Source organism: Dryobates pubescens, chromosome 14 (assembly GCF_014839835.1).
Source record: "Dryobates pubescens isolate bDryPub1 chromosome 14, bDryPub1.pri, whole genome shotgun sequence".
Lineage (NCBI taxonomy): Eukaryota > Metazoa > Chordata > Aves > Piciformes > Picidae > Dryobates > Dryobates pubescens.
In genome coordinates this window covers 3,619,395-3,641,787 of record NC_071625.1, presented here as the reverse complement: position 1 = coordinate 3,641,787, position 22,393 = coordinate 3,619,395, and the positions used below count along the sequence as shown (strand labels likewise).

General features: G+C 49.6%; 1 protein-coding gene across 1 annotated transcript in view; it reads right to left on the bottom strand.

Annotated features, from left to right (window-relative positions):
• GRHL2 (grainyhead like transcription factor 2) overlaps nt 1–22,066 on the bottom strand; it is a 65,362-nt gene extending 43,296 nt beyond the window's left edge. The window contains exons 1-4 of the mRNA XM_054167460.1: nt 21,780–22,066; nt 7,548–7,737; nt 4,284–4,351; nt 2,339–2,723 (exon numbers count right to left, since the gene is read on the bottom strand). Of these exons, the coding sequence (XP_054023435.1) occupies nt 2,339–2,723; nt 4,284–4,351; nt 7,548–7,737; nt 21,780–21,799 (663 nt within the window). The 5' untranslated portion in view covers nt 21,800–22,066. The remainder of the gene's footprint in view (nt 1–2,338; nt 2,724–4,283; nt 4,352–7,547; nt 7,738–21,779) is intronic.
• Nucleotides 22,067–22,393: the final 327 nt, after the last annotated feature.

The following is a 22,393-nucleotide window of genomic DNA, read 5'->3' as shown; positions in this document are numbered from 1 at the left end:
GCATAGGGATTAGGTACCCACAGGGAGTATTTCCTAAGGAGCAAAAGTCAAGGTTCCACAAGCAGTTGAACAGATAAGAAATACTCTAAGAAATGCAACATCTGAGAGGGATTACAATAAAAATTGTCCCATGGTAACACACTGGTTACAGGCTGGAGGCTGGCATTCTCAAAAGCTTGAAGTTTACCTATCCTTGGAAGTTTTGTCTGTGCCACAAAGGACCAGTGAATTAATCATAGCTAAATAAGGGTAGCAAACAGATGAGAAAGTCCTGTTTGATTATTAAATGGCATCCAAAGAACACAGCAAGCCACTGACCAAAGAGTCCTCGACCAGAGGGACCTCTGTACACTCAGCACCCCCTCAGGATCACAGAACTGTCACCTAATAAAGGTTTGGAAACCACTTCTAAATTCATACCATGTTTAAAACCTGAGTGGGTATCAGACCACATCTACTGCAGCCAAACCAAATCATTCTCACCAAGGGAACAGGAATACCAGTAAGAGCAGCTGAGTCCTACTTTGAACACCAATTTAGCCCAAGGTTCTCTTTTGGTATGTTCTGATGTCTTACTTCATGCTCTCCCCACACCTGCTTCATACATCTGTCCCTACACAACAGCACATGGCTGGAGAAGCAGACAGAGCACATCCTGGGATTTGGGTAGCTGAGGAAAAAATCATAGAATGGTTTGGGTTGGAAGGGACCTCCAAGGTCATCTAGTCAAACCCCCCTGCAGAGAGCAGGGACAGTTGAGAGGGTGTGGAAGCTTCTCCTCCTCCCATGCCACATCCAGGTGAGCATTTGGGGCCAGAATGCCACCAGCAGTGGTACACACTTCACCTAACAGCTGCAGATGGAGAAGCACCATACCCTGCTATTAGCCAATCACTTTGGGAAATGTGCAGTAAATGGCACCATTACTACAAAACTCTGTAACTGCTGTGGAGTTTGGGTACAAGACCAAGGTATGGATGTCAATTCCCTCTTGAGCTCGAAGCTTTGCACCCTGCAGAACACTCTGCACAGCACAGGCTGGGCAGCTCTCAGCAGCAGCCCAGCACAAAGCAAGGGTAGGGAATCACTCAGCCACAGCACCCAGGGACAGCCACAGGGACAGTGCTGCTGGGCTTGCATAAAGAGCCATTTAGCAGCAATCAGGCAAAGCAGCTGAAATGGTGTCATTTGATAATGCACAGCAGTGTTCCTAATCCAAGGGTTGATCTTCCTGACTTTGCAGAGGCAAGCTGGATTTCTTCATTAATTATTCATTTAGTTAACTTAACTGTGCTCTGTATCTGAATGTGGATTTCACCTGCAGCTATCCCAATCTGATGCTTGTGTGGAGACCATTTCCTTTGCTGGAATGCACACACACAAACACAGAGGGAATGTCTCACACATCCAGAGGAACTCAGCCTTAATGTAGCCTTGTGCTTTTGTTACAGTCACAATTTCATAGAGAGAAGAAAAATTCAAGGAGACTTTTACCACCTAATCTCTCTAATTATCTGTGGTTATTGCTTGTTTTAATTTTTACCTTATTCTGTCTTATTTGCAGCACTCTGCAGGAGGCAAGAGCAGCCAGAGGGTACTCAGCAGATTAAAGCTGGCTATATCACTACTTGGCCTCAGCATAACCCTCAGACAGTTAAAGGCAGCTCCCTGTCTCTCCTCTCCTCCTCATTCCCCTACAGATAACACACACCCCAGTCTCTCCCTGCCTGTTAACTTCTCTGTTCCACTTCAGTCACCTAATTCTGCTACTGTTTGCCACCTGTTCGTGTTGAGGAGTGGAGCTCAGTGCAACTGACAGCTTCTGAATAAATTACTTGGGTTCATCCAGCAGCAGAGGCTGAGGATGCTCACTTCCACTTTCAGAACAGGAAGAATTCCCCAGTTCCCACGTGGCTGCTACTTCTTACTGTCAAGAACAGGTCTGAAGGCAGAGCTTGCTAATGGATAACAAATCTTTCAGAATGGCAGCCACATTTTACTTGACACAACATCCCTGAAGACAAAAGATCAGGATCAGTTATTCCCAGAGATTCCAATAAACCAAACTTTAAACCTGTGTTCCAGAAGGCCTCATGCTGTTCCTGTACAGTCAGAGCACAGCCTGACAGGACCACAGCAAGCAGCAGATGTTAAGTTGTTGAAACAAGCATCACTGTTCTTCTAATGGCTCTTGACTGCCCAACTCTCCTTCTCTGTTTACAAGCTTAAATCTCCTTCATTTGTTTGCAGCCTGTTACTGAGTTTGTGGAGGTTAGTCTCCATTTGTTTACAGCCTGTTACTGAGTTTGTGGAGGTTAGTTTGAGGTGGGACACTTACTTCTGCTCCTCCATCTTTGAAGGTGTCACTGTAGGTGCTGTCAGGAGTGCTGCGCTGGTCATCCTTCAGGTAGTTTGTGTGGGGAGCAATGCTGGACACCTCGTACGGCTCAAAGATAACCCCTCGGTGCTCCTCACTCTCTCCCCTGCCATAGTGAGCTTGTGGAGCCATAAACACAGGGGTGAACTCCTCTGCTTTAACCACAGTCACTGCAGTCCCCGTGATGGGTGTCGAGCTCCCAGACACATTTGTGTTGTATTCTCTTTTGGAGGGCTCCAAAGGGTCTTGGTTCAAGGAGAGGTTAACTGGCACCGTCTTCAGGACTTGCACACGGTTCTCTCCCCCACTTAAACTGCTCTGAGCTTCTGTGGTATTAAGGCAATTTCTGTGAGGTAAAACCAAAAAAGGTTATGAACTGTCCTGAGAGAGCAAACCCCCTCCTTAGATAGCTCAGTGTTCTCAGATAGCAGGGAACAACAAGCCACTGCCCTAAGAAGCAGCACATTAGCAAACGCTGGGCAAAGCGAAGTGAGGCAAACAGAGAGGGCCAGAGCTCTCTCACAGCTAGGGACAGTGAAGTCATTTGCTTTGACCTATAATCAGTATGACTTGTTACAATAAATTCTGGGTATCAGGGGTTGCTTTTGCCTTGGCTTGTAATTTGGATGCAAAATCAATCCACCGGTGCCTTCAGGCTCAAAACAAGAATACAGAGTAAGGCGAGGTACTGATTACTCACAGCACATCATTTGCATGTGAAACAGGCAGAACATCAACAACAACATTCCTACACTGCTGCGTGCTCTCTCAGGCTGCTGACAGGACAGGGCTGTTTGTGTAACTCTGGTATCAATGCTCTCCTGAAAGAACAAGCCCAGGAACCCCCTGCACCAGAGCAGGTCAGTAACTGCAGCGGCTGGAGGGTAACCTCCAGCAGCATTCCCACATCTGTCTGCCTGTGGTTGCTGCGGCAAGCAATCTGATCGCTGACAGCTGCACTTCCATAAAGCCTTCAGCAGCTGCACCACCCTGCTTTGCCTTCAGCCCAGGAGAGATGCTCTGCCCCTATACTTCCTCCCTCTCCTTGCCACTGAAGATGCTCTGCCCCTATATTTCCTCCCTCTCCTTGCCACTGAAGATGCTCTGCCCCACTATTTCCCTCTCTTGCGTTGCCACTGAAGGCCACTTCTGTCAGTCACACTCAACTTAGGGATTTCTTTAGCACTGGCAGAAAAACTGTCCTTCAAAAAGCTTCACTTTGTGTTCTGAAGCAGTGAATTTGTCCTGCTGCCTGTTCAAACGTTCAGAACAAGCCACATCGGCATGGACCTTGTGCAGCTGCTCTCCACTCCACTTTTAGAAGGTACCTTCCTACACATAAACACTTTGTTCTTCCCACCTAAACACACACTCCCTCTCCTGTCCACAACTCTTCATAAAGACAGCAGTCAGTCTCTTTGGAATCTTCAAGTCACTTTCAGCCTGAGAGGAGTGAGAAAAACCTTTTGAGCAAATGATTTTGAGAGAATTACTTCATTTGCTTCTGGCCAGCCCTCAAGTTATGTTAAATAAAACAGTCTAAATCAAGTCACTGAGGCCAAACTACTGATTTTTTTTTGCTCTAGAAGCCAAGGGAAAAAAAAATAAAAGACAAGAAAAGAAGCCAATAGCAACTGCCAGCATAATCTGCTTTTACTCAGCAGCAGCAAAACAACTAACTAAACCCAACCAAATGCTGAGAGGTGATGCTGATTTGCAGCCTGCGTGGTTAACAACACTGTTCGTGTTTCTAATAAGGTAAGAGTGAAAAGCAGTAAAGTTTGCTTCCCAAAACAGTCTTCATTCCCTTATCTTTTGGAAGATAATCATAAACCCTCAGGCTATCACAGCTCCTTCAGCTCCCAACTGATCAACACTGTTGGTATGATTTTGAATAATACTGTACCTTTTATCTTGGTCTTCTTGATTATCACTCACTTTGTTAACAGACAACAGCCTTTTATCTCTGGGCACCTGAGAACAACACCAGGCATGGGGTCAGGCAAATGCAACTGTCAGGTATTTGCAGCTTCTATTCTACTGCAACAACTAGAATCATAGAATTGTCAGGGTTGGAAGGGACCTCAAGGATCAGTTCCAACCCCCCTGCCATGGGCAGGGACACCTCACACTAGATCAGGTTGCCCAGAGCCACATCCAGCCTGGCTGCAAAAACCTCCAGGGATGAGGCTTCTACCACCTCCCTGGGCAACCTGTGCCAGTGTCTCACCACCCTCATGGGGAACAACTTCTTCCTAACATCCATTCTGAATCTACCCATTTCTATATTTTTTTTCCATTCCCCCTAGTCCAATCATGACCTGGCACCCTAGAAAGTCCCTCCCCAGCACCGTGTCAGTGCTGTCTAGTTCACACATGCCAGGAGCCCTTTTTTTGTAGGAGAATGATTGTGAACAAAAAGATAATTTCCAAGGGGGGAAAAACTGTAGGGATTGTTTTCTTTTCCAGTTCTTGGCCACACCAATCTAGAGCAAAGCACTCTGCTCCATCCTTGGAATATCAAGCTAGGCCAAGCTCGCTCTCTCACACACAAACATTTCACTGAAGGATAAAAGATGAGGAGGACATGATGCTTTGGTGGGCTCTGCATGGAGACCCTTTTAGCTCTGGGGAAAGTTTCAACTGAGCCACAAGCACCAGCTAAGCCCTGCTATAGAGCTGTCTGCATGGTGCAGGACAAGCACTGTGGGGAAGTTTGTGGATCCTTCCCTTTCCTAGCATGGGGAGAGCTGAGGGCATGCTGGCATGTCATCAGAGCACAGACTTCCACTTTGCTGAGGGCATCTCCAGCCATAAGAAGTCAAAATTCAGTCAAATCTGGCTCCTCCAGAGACTCAGAATTGACACCAAGTGACAAAAGATTTGTCTTCCCACATACCCATTTCCTGACACCAGCATAGAGACAAAAATCACCAAGGGCAAAGCTGCTGCCACGACCAGGTTTTTGTTGGTGTTTGTTGCTGAACAAGCAATCTGGGAGCTAAAACTTTGAATCTATCTTTTCCACAAGCTGGCAGAGCCACCCCAAAACAGCACTTAGCTTGGGATTAAAGAGCAAGAACAGATCTAAGGATGGGCTGCAGCTATGCCTTTCGTCTTCAAAGATTTTTAAGGAAATATCAGAAAACCATCTGAATTGAGAGGAAAAGCAATATCACAGTGCACTGCAGGGCTCAAGATTAGCATCAGCAAGACAGCAGCAAAGTCAGACACTGCTAGACAGATCCTTTCCTTCTCCCAGGGAAAATCCTCTGCTCCCCATCAAGTGCACTGCTGGTTGAAAACATTTATTTCATGTATTGCAAAGCGGGGTCTGTGCTACAGCTTGCACGTGTTGCTTCCCCTGTTAAGATCACCTATTGATCCCTGAAGGAGGGTCTACATTTAGGAAAATACAAGAAAAAATACATGGGGGGAAAAAAAAAAGAAGCTTAGTTCAAATATTTCACATTGACTGGAAAAAGTACTTAAATAAAACATTCCCCAGCATGTCAGAAATCATGAGCCAGCTGAGAAACAAGGGCAAGGCAAGGGAGCCTGGGGCACCTCTGCAGAGAGTCTGGGTCTCCTCTGTGCTTCCACATTACAACACAGAGGTTTAGGTTAGGTTTGAAGCTCCTGCTTGAGAGCATCAATAAGAGTTATCCCTTTTTCCCAGTTCAAGACAAAAGCAGTCATGACTGAACGCTGGAAACGGCTTACACCATCTCACTCCGCCTGAACTCCAAGTCTTTTGCAACTGCCTGGAATAAGGAACAAACCTATCTCTTAGAACATAGATCTGGGAAGAAAAAGGGCTGCTCTCTGGTTTGACTTGAGAAATGCAGCAAGTGAATGATCTGCTGCATACAAAAGCATTCCTGAAGCACAAGGCAGCACTCCAGATGCTCACACACACCGATTGTGTGCTGCACGTTACACACCCACGGCAGCTCCACAGGCTCTGGCAGCTCTGGCAGGCAGAGAAAAGGACTTTTCTTCTCTCTCATCAGGAAAAGCTTTTCTCTACTGACAACACCATGCAGAAGCAAGGGACATCTCTTGAAATATAATCAGTAAAAAAATGTAACACATATTTAACCCTGAGGTTGAAGCATGGCATCCTGCCTACCACCCCCTCTCCTGAGCTCTCATTCCATGACTGTAGCAAAGGATAAAAGGAGCAGCCCATTCTCTAAAAGCTTTGATACTCAGAAATACTAAAAGCAAAGGATTTTCATTTTCCATTTCTACTCCTGCTACTTCTTCATGAATTACAAGGAGAGCTGGCGTTGTTCTGCTGGGTGTCACAGAACACCACCTGTCCAATACAGGCTTCAGGAGTCCTGAGACAGTTGCAGTGCAGTCCACAGTTCCACACTTTAGTACGTGGAAGGCAACACTGACTGTGCTTGGAGTGGAGAGAAGTCAGCCTGGGTGTCAGGGTGACATTTCTGTATGACATAGAGATGCAGGACTGTGGGACTCTCCTCTGATTGCAGCAGAAATCTTGAGCACAGCTTTGCTTAAACACTATGGAATACACACACTAAATGGTAGGTAAAGCCTTGGGCTTAAAACCAGGTATGAACTGAAACTGTGTGTGTGAGATCTCCACCTATGTGTCCAGCTCCATTTCTGTCCTCCACCTTTCCACTCAGACTGCAAACTCCCAGTGCAAGGGCTTGGCCTCACTGTACATTTGTATGTTTGTATACAGTCTACTGCCATCATCACACAAACAAAAGTCACATGGAAACTGTCAGACCAGAGACTCCAGTTGAAGAGCAAAGTAAAACATGCGTGGAATGAACCAGAGAAGCAGACAAACCTACAGGTGGATGAGGCCTCCCTTTTCCACTCCTTACATAATGCTGCAAGTACCCAAGCACAAATGAAAAGGGGACTAAGTGATCCAATGCCCTTGCAAGCAAAGAGGAAGACCGCTATGCTCAAAATAACATTAAAGAATCAATGATGGTTGGAAATGTAACACAGAGCTAAACACAGCTAAACAGCCTCAGACAGGCTTGCTAAATGCAAACGGTGCTTGGTGCAAGAGACAAAACAAGATGCAGTGATTTCTGTCTTTGAAAACCGACTCTTCTGATGTCTCTCACAGTGGTCCCCTGCTGGTGCAGCAGGGAGGAGTAACGACAGAGTTACCTACTTTATAATAGTCATACAATAGGCCAAGAGCAGCAGCACTGTCCTCATCACCATTTATGCTCATCATAGCCTTGGTAGCTGCTGTTAGAGGGTTCTCCAAATACGACTTCCAGGCTTCATCCTCGCTGGTGTAGGCTCGTCTGGTGTTGAAGGAAGTGTCACTTGGCACTAAGGCCACAAGGCGCTTGTTACTGCATAGACAGGGAGAATAAAATGATGATCCAGAAGGGATTACTTTAGTCACAAGGCACGTCAAAGAACATCACATTGCTCAGTGGTATGACTACATCAAGCAAGCATCTCTATGTTAAACTTGGTGGCATAAATATTTAGCAGCATTAGGTATCCTCAAGTGCTTAACCAAAAAATCCCTGCACCTGTGCAGATCTCGTGCAAACAATTCCAGTGTATCTTTACTCACACACAGAGCTGCCCAAGTCTTTTAGGACTACCTGGAGGGGGGTAATAAAGCAATATAAGAACATTCTGCCCCAGTACTTTTGCCAGATGTACACTTGATTAGGGGAAAAACTAACTAACATCAGTTATAATAAACAGCTAATATCAGCTACAATAAAAAGACCTGATTGGGAAAAAAGCACTAATACTAATGGAGTGTTCAGCCAAGGCAAGCAGAGATCAGGGTTTAATTCCTGAGCACACCTTGTAACTGGGCTGTTTTCTGCTCTTGGAATGCAGTTTCCCTGCAATTTCACAGGTTTTCTGGAAGGGGGTATGAGGGGTGGCTCCAGTGGGTGGAGCAGAAGTAGTCAACATATCTGGTCATAGTTCACACTTTACCACTCACCACATGTGGTTACAGACCCATGGCAATACACACGAGACCATTGGTAAGTGGGTACCTGGAAGTGGTGCCAGTCTGAGCGGTGCCTGTGCACCACAGCTATGGCTGGCACTAACACTGGGCTGGAAACACAAATGGAGACCATAGCACCTGTTTCTGTAAAATGTTCAACACATTTATGGACAAGGATGCCATGGGAAACAACCAACCCAAACAGGTAGCATTCCTGTTAGAGAAGACAGCAGGCAAAGCCTGGGCAGAGGAAGAGTGGAGCAGGAGTGTGCTGCTTGGTGCAGGCTCCAAAAGCGCTGTCAGGAGCTGTGGCTCAGGTTCCCGAGATCACGATGGAGCTTTTCACACATCACACCCTACAAACCTGAGAGCTGAAAAGGTGGCAGAGTAACTGAACACACTGACATCCCTCACAGAACTAGCAGACATTGCTGGTGACCTCCACAAAATGCTTCTTGCTTTCTTCTACATAAAAACTGCTCATTATTCAGTCTCTTCTTTTTGCTTCCTGCAGCGCTACCAGCTCCACAGACCCAACCCCAGCTACTGCTGCCACAGAGAGCAGCATTCAAGCACTGTGCACCTGAGCCTTTTATTCTATGTCAGAAATAGGATTTGAGAAAAGCACAACTGAATCCACACAGTAAAAGCTCTCAGGCACCAGCAGTCTTTGCCTGGCCCCACGCTGTAGTGATAGCAGGCTGGGGCTTTGCCTGGGGCTCCACTGCTGCCCCAGTGCAATCTGCAAAGTGCATGCTTCAGTGTTTAAGGAAGAGGAGGGAGAGGGTGAAGATTATAATCTCTAAAGTTCAAGATTAGGGTTACAAATTTCTGTAATGAGAAAAAATAATCCATCTGGTACACAGAGCAGAGTTTTATGAGCTCCGTGGGGGGAAGAGAGAGCATTTTGTAGCTTTGTACCATAAACCACAGCCAACAATTGCAGTTCAGATTCTATTTCCCTTTCATCTAAGACATTTGCATTTTTACAAGTTTCCTTCCTTTTCTGAAGGCCCTTTCTGCCTGGCCTTTTGCTGTCTCTAGTTCTAAAGATTTTTTTTGTCCCTGTTACAGGTTTGCTTCAGCAAGTGAATCTGAAGCAGCAAACAGGAGCCCAAGGAAAGAGAGACCTGCTAGGCCCACTTGCCTTTTCAATACTTTATTGTTAGCGACTCAGATCAGATTTGCAACAGCCCTCTTGTTTGTGCCAGAGGTAGCTGAGGGCCTGTTCCCACTCCGGAGTAGCCAATTTTCCCTGGCTCAGAGGCAATTATTCCAGGCAAGGATCCTCCTTTCCTCAACAAAGCTCCCCTTCAGCTAAAGGCAGGTTGTTTTGCTGCACGGGCAGCTGCCCGCTGCCCCGCACAAGGCACCGCTGGCTCTCCCTCCCGCAGCGATCTTCCTGACAATCCCTCCCTGCCCTTTGGCACTCGGGGCGCTCGGAGCCCCGCGGCCCTCCGCACCGATGCGAGCACACCACAGGCGGACTGTCAGCTGCCCCTTCGGAACACACCTCCCGAGGGACGCTGCAGCGGAGCAGTCAACCTCCTGCTTTGCCTCCCGGCAGACTCGGAGCGGTGAGGAGCAAGAGCTGCTGCACGCCATCGTGTTGGGGAGAAGATAAAGCTAAAGGCGGGTCTAGGAATGGACACTCAATAAAGAAAACAGCTGGGATGGCTGGAAAGGCAAAGATGCACAGACCTAGCATAGACGCAGCACCTCCCCAGCATCTCCCCAGAGCACATTTTCTACAAAATCCAAGTTTCCACGTTTGAAAACGAAATCTCTGTCTCCCCTGGCTTGAGATACGGTCTGCAGCACAACCAGCCAATGCACTCACCGTGTTTACTCTGCAAACGGACCGAAACAAAAGCACTAAGAAAAAGGAAAAACTTCCTCATCACCGCCATCCCTGTAATCAGCTCCGTGGGAGGTTAATGGCCAGCCCTAATTATCACGATTTAACATAGCCAACAATTTCAAAGGTTACATCCAAAGCAGTCAGCCAAAGCAACGGTGCTTGCTGCAAGAGCTCTTCTCCATGAATTCAGGTGGCTTGGTTGCAAGGGAGGGGTTCTCTTAAGAAGCGAGACTTGCATGCACACCTTCCCTGTCCTTTGCCACGACTGCTGAACCTCCCGGGCAGTTCCAGCCACAGGTGACAACGGGTAGCCAAGTCCGGGTAACCAGAAGCCACTGTAATGTGTGCTATGGAAACCCAGACTCCAAAGGGAGGCTCTTGCACAGGGGAGCTCCCCTGGTCCCATCAGACACAATTCCATGCCGGGGCAGCCAACTGATGAGAGCAGGCAGCTGCTTGGAGGGACTCTTAACAGCACTTGGACCACGGGGAAGACAATCAGCAAAACCTCTGAGACAAAAATTGTTCCACGGGAGAGAGCTGCTCTGAATGCCTCACCTTTGAGAAGAGCCCCAGTTGGAGACTGCAATTAGCGACACATCTACAAATCTTATCAAAAGCTGCAAACACATCATGGCCACATTCTCAGAGAGCCACTCAGGTGAGGAAGGAAGCCAGGCAAGTGGGAGACTCCCATCCGACCTGGCCAGCAGTGTCAGCAACAATCCGCTGTAGCCCCAGGCACATCTTCTAAAGCAGCCTGCCGAGGAGCAGACAAGCCCAGCCCTTAGCATGCCCATTCCCCACTTGGGCTAGCCCCTCTAGTCAGGATGAGCTAAGCAAAGCACAGCTAGGAGGGCCTGTAGCAGCTGAAAGCACATCTGCACTTTCCCATGGACATACAGCTTCAGAACTGAGGAGAGGATGACCTTTGAAGCTGTTTCAGCTGGCTTGTGCTAAGCAGGACAAGTGGCTGTGTCTGAGTTCATCAGGGTATGAGGAAATGGTCTAGTTTAGAAGCTAGATTTCCCTGGCACTTGAGTCTTTATGTCAACACCAAACTTTGGATGATCTTTATTTTGCAGGATGCTGGTGGTTTCCCACACACACTTAGGTTTTTCTTGTTTGTAGCATCTTCCATGACTTGTGTGCTTTCCTCACAGCAGAAGACACACCTCAGCATCCCAGCTGCACACCAGTTATGGGTTCCAATCTACCTAAAATCAAGATTGTGGAATGTACTAAAACCCATGCAAGTGGATGCCAATAGTATGTCCCAAACTGTTCATTTCAGTGACCAAAGTGCTCCAGCATCAACTGGAGAGGAACCTTTTACTTAGTCAATACATTAGCTGAACGGAAAGGGTTTGCCTTTCATCTTCAGATTAGAGATAATGAACTTTCAACAGCCAGCACTTGGAGCTATAAAATTCTACTACAGGCAAATTCTCACCCAGTTTGATGTCCAAGCCCGTGGCTTGGACAGGAGCACTCTGAGCTGGGTTAGGAACTGGCTGGAGGGCTGAGCCCAGAGAGTGGTGGTGAATGGTGCCACATCCAGCTGGCAGCCAGGCACTAGTGGTGTCCACCTGGGAGCAGTGCTGGGCCCCAGCCTGTTTAATATCTTTATTGATGATCTGGATGAGGGGATTGAATCCAACAGCAGTAGGACAGGAAGTCATTCTGCCCTGTATTCAGCAATGGTCAGGCCACACCTTGAGTCCTGTGTCCAGTTCTGGGCTCCTCAGTTTAGGAAGGAGGTTGAGTTGCTGGAAGGTGTCCAGAGAAGGGCAACAAAGCTGGGGAGGGGTCTGGAGCACAGCCCTGTGAGGAGAGACTGAGGGAGCTGGGGTTGCTTAGCCTGGAGAAGAGGAGGCTCAGAGAAGACCTTATTGCTCTCTACAACTACCTGAAGGGAGGTTGTAGCCAGGAGGGGGTTGGTCTCTTCTCCCAGACAACCAGCACCAGAACAAGAGGTCACAGTCTCAAGCTGTACCAGGGGAGGTTCAGGCTGGATGTTAGGAAGAAGTTCTTCACAGAGAGAGTGATTGCCCATTGGAATGGGCTGCCCAGGGAGGTGGTGGAGTCACCATCACTGGAGGTGTTTAGGAAGAGACTGGATGGGGTGCTTGGTGCCATGGTTTAGTTGATTAGATGGTGTTGGGTGATAGGTTGGACTTGATTTCAAAGGCCTTTTCCAACCTGGTTAATTCTATTCTAATTTGTGAGTTAGCTTGCACAGAATCAGAAATGTCCATTAACACATCCATGAACAATGGTGAAAGACTGCAACTCTGTGGTCAGAGCCTGCCTCTCTTGAACAACTTTGATGCTTAAGAGCTTTCCCTTCAATTTGCAAAGTTCATGCACTCCTCAATCTCTCTGCCAAATCTGCCCTGAACTCCAGTCTCCTCCACCACATGCTCAGCATCACAACCTCACCCACTTGGTGCTCCTGGGGAAGAAGTCTCATCCTGCCTGCCCCCCAGCTTCTGCCTCACCCAGGAAATTCAGCCCTGAAATCCAAAGCAGGCTGTTACAGAATTCTCAAGGCAGGCACCCAGCACAAGCACTTCCTGCTTGTTTAGGGCATTATTGCTTTTCTTGGGCACTGCATCAGTTCTTTCAACAACCTTAACAAAACCTAATTGTAAGATTCAAGCTGCTCCATGCATATCCCTGCAGACTTCTTTGACCATTGATGATGGGTTCCCCCCTATCTGCAAAGGCTAGATGCCAGGTGGGAACACAGCAAGCAATGTGAGAGGCATTAGAATGGGGGGAATCCTCATTCCCACATTTCAGCCCAGGCCTGAGCTTGCCTATTCTTATGCCTGGAAGAAGAGCACCAAGCACATCTGCACACATCCTTGGCCAACTGTCACCTCAGGAGGGAAGGTAGGAGGCTTTGGTTCATACAGCTGTTACTATGCACACACACAAAAAATTAGCACCAGTCATGTAACTGGAAAAGGCAAAACAGACTCTTGTCACCATCACTCCCAACCCAGCACAACAAGTCCAAAGGATATTTACCATAAACTCCTCTACAGCTGGATGCTAATAAGCTGCCCAGGGCAACAGTCTCTAGCCTGGAAATGCTGTGAGAAACACAAATTCTAAAGCAAGCTATCCACAGGGACCACTCCCCTGTTGCATGCAGATGTTGCATCCCAGCTTTCTGATCCCTTGACTGTCCAGACCACAGACCTCGCTGAAGTATGCTGTGACTCAGGGTGCTATGGAAGAACACCATCCTCCAGTGCCAAGTAAGAATGAGGAACATCAAGACCACTCCCATTTCATTTGGTGTGACAAAAGGCACAGGAGCACACTCCAGCTGCATCCCATAGCCAGAAGAAGAGCTGGAGCTCCCACTTCAGTTTTGACATGGCTAAGGAGAGCAGAGCATGATCACTGGCAAGCATTGCAGTAGCTCTAAAGCCCTTTGTAAGTTTATTTTACACTTACCCAAATCTCAGTCCAGCTCTAAGGCTGCTACAAAACAGATGTTCATGCCATTTGTCTCACAGCTACTGCACATCTAGATGAATTCACGGGCACAAACTGAAACCATTAGGACCGTTTCAAAGGCAGCCAATGACGGATCTCACAGGAGCTGGGAAAGTTCACAAACCTTAGATTCTGGATCACACACTTCTGCCTGTCATCCTTACACAAAGGAGTATAAATCAAAGCTAGCCCTAGTGCTCAGGACCATTGTTTTAAAAGATTCTGTTAGCCCAAATGTGCTGCCCTCAGCACACTCCTTTGCCTAGGCACCACGTTAAAAGCACACAAACTAAACCAGCAAAAAACCCACCCCCACCCCAATAAAAAGAGTTCAGAATCCTCCAACCAGCCACCATGGATGAATCACTGCAAGTTTTGATTTATTTGATTTAAAAAAAGAGCCCTTGTCTTTAGGATTTATTGCCCAAAGTGTAATTAAAAAGCCAGCAGCACTGTTGTTTCAATTAGCTAATCCTACTCCCTTCAAACTGCTGCAGAAATGTTTAATTATGGCCCGTGTGTCTCCGTCTTGTCTTTCAGAGCTGACAATCACAGCATTCCCAGAAGCACAAACAGGTCTCCAAAATGCCCTCAGCCCAATCCAGTGAGCACAAAAATATACAAGTGACTTCCAGGTGAAGGAAAATCAAAGCATTTGGAGCACCAGGAAGCCAGGAGATGCCCTCTGGCCCCACCAAGGAAAAAACTCCCCCCTAGAGAGGCTGAGCCATCTTGCCTGCTAATGAAGCCTTGGGACTCCTGCAATCTGGGGACAACAGCTCCTTGTGAGCACAGGACAAATCTGAACGAGGTTACTTGTCAAATGGTTAAAAGAAATGATTTTACCTTTACAAAACACTCTGAGAGGAAGCAAAATAACATAGTGAGAGCAGAAGGGTGAATGGCGAGACAGACCAGCTCAGCAGTTAGATGCCTGCTACAAGCTTGGTTTGTTTTTATCCAGGACCAAAGCAACTGGAGCATGTAATGGTGATGGGAAAGATTAAACCAAAGAGGTGATTGGCTAACACTGACACAAAAATATTGTTATGTCAGAGTGGAAGGACCAAAAGGAGACCTGACACAAGGATGGAAAACACGCAGTCAGTCCCTGCTGAGCACTAGCTCAGGTAGGCAATGACTCACCTGAGACAGACTTTTTGCACCTATGATTTCAGGGCCTTTTTTGTTTCATTTTTAATTAAATAATGTTCACTCTTTTGTTAGCCTGTTGCCTTTTGGTGGGTTTTTTTCCCAAGCCAAGCAGCAAAGTGTCTTACAAAAAGGCAGGTCCCATCACATCTGTAAAACACCACCGGCACCTCCAAAGATGAGGGAGGACACTCAGCTCCTAACCTGCCTCCAAAGATGAATAGAATAGAACAGAACAGACCAAGTTGGAAGAGACCTTTGAGATCATCCAGTCCAACCTATCACCCAACACCATCTAATCAACTAAACCATGGCACCAAGTTCCTCATCCAGTCTCTTCCTAAACACCTCCAGTGATGGTGACTCCACCACCTCCCTGGGCAGCACATCCCAATGGCCAATCTCTCATGCTGGGAAAAACTTCTTCCTAACCTCCAGCCTAAACCTCCTCTGGTGCAGCTTGAGACTATGACCTCTTGTTCTGGTGCTGGTTGCCTGGCAGAAGAGACCAACCCCCTCCTGGCTACAACCTCCCTTCAGGTAGTTGTAGAGAGCAAGAAGGTCTCCCCTGAGCCTCCTCTTCTCCAGGCTAAGCAACCCCAGCTCCCTCAGTCTCTCCTCACAGGGCTGTGTTCCAAACCCCTCCCCAGCTTTGTTGTCCTTCTCTGGACACCTTCCAGCAACTCAACCTCCTTCCTAAACTGAAGGGCCCAGAACTGGACACAGGACTCGAGGTGTGGTCTAACCAGTGCAGTGTACAGGGGCAGAATGACTTCCTTGCTCCTGCTGGCCACACTATTCCTGATACAGGCCAGGATGCTATTGGCCTTCTTGGCCACCTGGGCACACTGCTGGCTCATGTTTAGCCGATTATCAACCAGCACCCCCAGGTCCCTCTCTGCCTGGCTGCTCTCCAGCCACTGACCCCAGCCTGTAGCACTGCTTGGGGTTGTTGTGGCTAATGTGTAGAACCTGTTACTTAGATGTGGTCAATCTCATGCCCTTGGACTCTGCCCATCCATCCATCCTGTCAAGAGCTCCTAACCTGCCTCCAAAGATGAGGGAGGATACTCAGCTCCTAAGGTGACTGCAGCAGCTCACCACTGATCAGAATGAGCAATTACTTAGTGTCCTATCAGGCCATGCCCTGCTTTGCTGAGAAATTCCAGTGTGCAGAGCACCCAAGGTTGTTTCAGCTGACTTGAAGCAGCCATCAGTAGGCTCCAAAATTAAACCCAGGTCGTGACAAGGCTTCCCAGACCTGCTGCAGTTTAACCTGACCCTTGGCCCTTGTTCATTCCTTGCTTCCACAGAGCTGATGGAGATGGAGCCGTCACTGAACTGATAGCACTGTTTGCAGGGGGTTCAGAACATGAGAGTTTTTTTACAGTCAGAAGGGAAACATGAATTCAGCAGCTAAGCAACCCTGGGAGGCAAGACTTTCCAAGCACACAGACCCAAAAATGTGCTTCACAGAACAAAAAAAACCCCACCAGAATTGTGGAAGATGTCCTTATTCCCCCCGATTACAAACCAACCCACAGGTGTGAGCAACCTCTGAGGCTGCAGACACATTCTCAAGCTGCAGGTATGGTGCAATATTTACTTCTCCACAGTTCACATGCACTCAATGTGGTTGCCTTGGTTAAATATTTCATAAGCAGCAGTTCTCTCCTTTGTGAGGTTAGCACTCCTGAAGAACAGGACAGTGTCCTGGTAGACTAGGATGTCTGAAATAATTATTTCTCTTCTTTTAATTAGCTGGTGCTGCCTCAGTAGCTGATTTCAAAGTTAATGAAGATTCAGCCCAGGATGAACTCCTAGGTCAGCATTTGAAAGTGCTGGTTTGTGTCTGTGTGTACAAAGGAGGGCAGCTGCTTCATACCCATGGGAAAGAAAATGTTTCAGGTAGCCTTCAATGGTCTGCCCTGGATTAAAAATTGTGAAAATACTTGACAACAAATGTCAGCTGGTGCAATATCATTTCTCCTTCAGATGTCCCTGCCAGAATGAGAATGATGATGTCCCTGCTGCTGTCCCTTCCACAGGGAAGGGGTTATGCAATCACTATAATCCAGTAAGCAACCTGGGAAAATCCTCTCCCTCCTGCTCTGCTTTGATCTTCAGTCTGCTCTCAGAATTCAGCACCAGCCAGCCAGCAGCATTAACAGTGAGACACAACCATCTGATACCCTTACTCCTCCCCCCTCAGCTCTATGCACACCATGTTCCTTGCACAGAGAGTTTTATGGGGAACAATCATGCCAGCATGTCTGACACTGAAAAGTGCAAGCACTTAAAACAACTCTGATTCCTGTTTCTCCACTCATTCAGGGATGAGTAACACTTTGGAGAACTCACCTCAATGGATGCCCTATCCAGACACTCAGTGGGGAGAAAGAAAAAACAAATTACTGAGTAGTCTATGACCTAATTGCCACTCAGCATCTGCTGATGGGAAACATGTTTGGCCCTCAAAGGTAAAAATAAGAGCTGACAGCATCAAACTGTAACCCAACATGCCCCACGCTCTTACAGCACTAGAGGCTGATGTTAGATACTAGAAAGGCAACATCCAGATTTGCACACCTAGGAAGGAATGGGGGGAAGAGCCCAAGATGAACTTCTGCCACAGAAGTAACAAGCTGGATGCAAACATGACTCCACTGACACACGGGAGCAGGTCTGAACCCATTCCCACCTCCAGGCTTGCTCTCCCCTCAGTTATTTACCCACAAGCACATGTTCAGCTGCAGATCCAGGCAGCCCCAAGCTCTCCTCAGTGTGATCAGTCTGAGCATGCCCCCAGCTCTCCTATCTGGTGTCCCAAGTAGCTCACACAAACTGGGAGTGTGGGGAGCCTGTCCACCCTGACCTGACAGGCTGACCAGCTAGCAGAAGAGCCACAGCGACCAGCACACACAGGCCTGCTACCAAGCCTGCTCTTTGTGCAGCTGCAGTCCCAGCCTATGGACATTGCCAACTTTACACAACACCAGGAGTGGTGGGGACATGACTGTGGCCTTTACCAGGCAGATCCCAAGTGGTTGTACAACTGCTGCTCCTCATTCCCAGGACTACTGGCAATCTCTAAAACCCTGTGAAGTGTCATAAGCATTGAGGTCACCAATTAATTTAACAGATGCTGTTGATCTAGAGTTCTGTAATGACTTTTTTTTTTCCCTTTCTGTATACCAAGAAGTGAATCCTGGAAATCACCTTTACATCCTGCAAAGGGGATACTCCCTCCTCCCTTCCCTATGCCCCATGGCTGCCCTTCAGTCCCCAGGGCTCCCTTGTGATGGCTCTGGGATCTGGATGGTAACAGAAGCAGCTGCATGGCCCTCTTCTCTTCACAGAGGCAGACATTTCCTTCTGCAGAGCTTCTTGTTTGAGCAGTTCTGTCTTTAACAGCTGCCCTTTGCTTGCACCTCCTTTGCATATGAAGAATGTAGATTGATGAATGATGACTGTTAAAAATAACCTCCAAGAGCAGCTCAGGCTACTCATCCCAACACTCCCCTGAGCCAGTTCTCTAGCTGTGCAAACAGCTCTACTGACACAGCTGGGAGGGTGGAAGGGAGGCAGCAACAAGTGGCCAGAGCCTGCTCCAGTCGGTACTCGGGGTGAGAAATACCCGTGGAATCATGCCTTATCTCTTCAAACTCTCCTGGTGCCTGTGGGAGCAAGCAGGCAAGACCCAGCTTAGGCAGAGAGACTAAAGGGAAAGAGGCAGGATATGCACAGTATCTCAAGGATAACCTCCCCATCCAAGCTCCTCGATTTGCATCAGAATGCAATGACTTCTTTAGCATTTTCACCTAACTGTCCACCTTCCTCCCTTAAAGCTGATGGTGCAGGTAGCACTCATGGCCCTGGCTCCTCCCTCCAGAGGGACAGCAGGCAGCCCTGCAGGAGGGTGTACCATCTCTCCAGAATACCTGGCAAATCCCACTGAAGGATGAGACACAAACACTATTTCCCCACACTTTCTGTATCAGCAGTTCACTAGCACAGACCCCACAAAAACACGTCCAATAACACCAATAAATTAACTGACCTCAAAATAAGGAGCTTCCCTCTCCAGTCTTACCTGGAAGGCCGATTTGGGTTTAAGATGGGCCATGTGGAAGAGAATAATGATGTACTCTCTGGATTAAGTTTAAAAAAAACATAGAAAAGGAAAGGAAACCTTTTCATGCAGACTGTGTCCCCCCCCTCAGCTTCTAATATCTCATTCCAACTGGTCATCTTCTCAGAAACAAAGGCATTTGTCTTCCTGTTAAACTTGAGTATAGGAGGACCAAAGATTTCTTTGCTTTTTATTTCCTTTTCAAACTCTTACCTACTACCTCCGAATTTTCTGAACACCTTAACCAGATACAGATCACAGGCATACCTGCAACGGGCAAAGTGCTGATACGTGCTATGCAGTGCTCTTGCATTCCTCACAGGGGTAACAGCAGCAGCACCACACAGAGCAGAAGATCGATGATACTAATACTCCAGCCTCAGTAGCTATCACCTATGCCATACTGTTCCTCTTGGATAGTCCCTTCACTTCGTCTCATCCTAGACCCAGGGGGAAAGAACTTCCCCTAGTTTTTCAGATGCCTTAGGTTTGCGCTGCCCTGTTTTTCTCTTTCAAAACTGACGCGATACTAAGTTGCTCTTTCTCCCCTCTGAGTTCCGGTTAGCAGAATAGTTTCGGAGTTTAACAGAAACGACTGGTAAATTACAGGCTCCTTTCATCTTCGTGCAGTTCTGCAACTGTTCCTTGCTTTGTGATGCTCTCCGATGTGGGGATCTTGGCAGATCTCAACTCTTTTGCAGTTAATCTGGTTCCCCTCCAAACTCAACGACTGCTCTTTCAGTTGCTGCTCCTTGCCTCCCAGTAATCCCTCAGGGCACTGCCCTTATTCCCTTCTTTGCACTTAAATCGTTTACTGCTCTTATCTGCCTGCCTGCGGCGTTAGTTCCCATCCCTGTTCAGATGAACTCCCAAACTCCATTTTGTTCCCAACTCCTACCACAGTCGGTTTAACTGCACGTCAGTAACTGCCTTTGCACTGTCCCGCTGGCTGACATCTGAAAAGGCCGGGACTAAAACATTTTGTAAATCTTTCTTCTCTGAACAGTCCCATCTCTTCCCTACCACAGCGGCCAAACCTGCTCTTTCCCTTTGTCCGGTAATCTCTTTCTTTCATTCCTTGACAGGCAGGCTGTCGCCAAGTCTCTCTCAATCCTACGTCTCCAAGATCAGGCTCCTCCTCTCTCCTTCCTTTGTCTTGGGGAGCCCACCAAGGGCTGGCATCTGAGCGGCACCAAGTAGCCGAGATTGCACCCCACGACCGGGGCGCTCCTATCTGCACCAGAGCAGTAGTGAAACAAAACTGCCGCCTCCTGCGTGGCCTCTGCGATCTGTCGCCCTCCATCTTCCTTGCCCCATTAGTCTCCCCGGCAGCCTCTTGCAGGAACACCAATAACCCGAGCAGGTAAAATGGCCTTCCCGCCCGCCTGCCTCACGGTGGCTCCTGGGCGCCGCACAGCAGCAGGCCGCCGCCACGCTTCCAGCCAGGACCCGGCCCTCACGCCAAGACACTTCGCGGCCACCGTGGGAACGCAGGCATCGGCTTTACCCTACGGCGTAGCAGGGAGGGCGGGGAAGGGGGCAGACAAAATAACCCCAGGTTTGGGGCGATCGGCACGAAGGACTGCTGGAGTCGGACACACGCCGGGGTGGCAGAACAGCAAGGCGCGGCCTGCGCGCCCAACGACAGCTCCCGACGGCTCTCCCCGCCCTGGGCCAGGCCCCTCTCCCGCCTAGCCCTCCGCTGGCTCCGTCTCGGTCATGCTGCCTGCCCATGGGGCCCCGGCACCACGGCCGGCGTCCCCAGGAGCCTGCGGAAGGCAAGGGAAAGATCCCCATTGCACAGCCGCTGCTCCCCCGGCCTCGGTCCGGTCTGCTCCGCACGCCTCTGCGCTGCCATGGCCCGGGCCCGGCCGCCGCGGCCTGCAGCCCTCGCTGCCGTGTGCACGCCCGGGCCGGAGATGGGCTGCGGCGGGACCGACACCGGCGGGAGCGGGCGGCTCCCATCTCCTTCTCCTCCTCCTCCGGCGCCGCTACTGTGAAAGTTACTTTTTAACCCAGGGCGGAGGCGCCGGTCTCCGGGTAGCGGCGGGCCCGCCGGGGCGTCCCGCCGGGAAAACAAGGTCAGAGCGGCGAGGCTCAAGGAGCCGCTCACAAGGGCTGGGGCGGCCGAGGCTGGGCAGCAGCCTGGCTGAGCTGGGCCGGGGCGCTTCCTCCCGCCGCCCGTAGGACAGGCCCGTGGCGCCGCGGGCCCCCAGCCCTGCCCGCTCGGCACCAGCCGAGGGGCGGCAAAGGGAGGAAGATGGCCGTGCCCGGCCCGGGATAAAAGCCCTTTGTTGCGCTTACAGAAAAGCTGAGAAATACTTTTCGTCCGAGGCCTTTGGCGAGCGGAGGCTCTTCCGCTCTTTTAGGACAAGAACAGCTCCCTCCCGAAAAGAGACCCTCGAGGTGAAAGAGGTTAAAAATTGTTTGGGTTTTTTCTTTTTCTTTTTTTAGAGCCCTAACTAAAAGGGGAAATTAAAAAAAAAAAATTAAAAACTAGAAAGAAAGAAAGAAAGAAAAAAGAAATCGCAAAGCCCCACGGCCAGGTGGAAAGCGAGGTGAGGGGTGGAGAACCGCAGCCTTGTCCTCGGGCGCTCTGGGAATTGCTGTGCCACCCGGGTCGGCGTCGTTTTACGGAGGGAGAAACGCCGTCCCGGCAGCTCCGCGTCCGCCGCCGGAGAGGGGGAAACAACCAGCCAGGCAGGCGGGCCGGCCGGCCCCGCGCAGCGGGAGCAGCGGCGTGCCTGCGATCACTTACTTGTCCGTCTCTTGTGACATGTTTGATCCAATGAACTCTCTCCCCTTTTCCCGGTGCCTCCGTCTCCCTGGCGGAACTGGACTTTCAGGTCTGTGCAGGTGAAGGCGTGTGTGAACGCCCGGGACGGCAGAACCAGAGCTACTGGTAATTCTGCTTTCCTTTCCCCCCTCTCCCGGCTCTGCAGCCAGCCGTCGAAGTAGGACAGGTAGAGCCCCCTCCCCCTCGCATGTGGGGAGCGGCGGGGCTGGGGCGCCGGCTGGGCTCGCACGGCTCGGCGCGGAGAGCGGCCGGGCACGCACAGGTAACTTTCCCGAGCGGCGCCGGATTCTTTCACTAAAGGAGCGGGGCAGAGGGGCGAGCCGCCCGCTGATTGGGCGGCGCGGGCCGGCAGGTGCGCTGCCATTGGAAGAGGCGCGCAGGTAAGGCTGCCGCTGAGCTCCAGGTAACGCTCCTCGCGGCCGCGCCGCGCCGCGCCTGGAGGCAGCCGCGGGGGCCGCCGCCGAGGGGACAGCAGGAAGGGGGAGCCGGCGCGGAGGCGGCGGGCGCTTCGCCGGCAAACAACCCCCTCCCTTCCCCCGCCGCGGACGGAGCGGGCCGGCCCAAGGCGAGGCGCG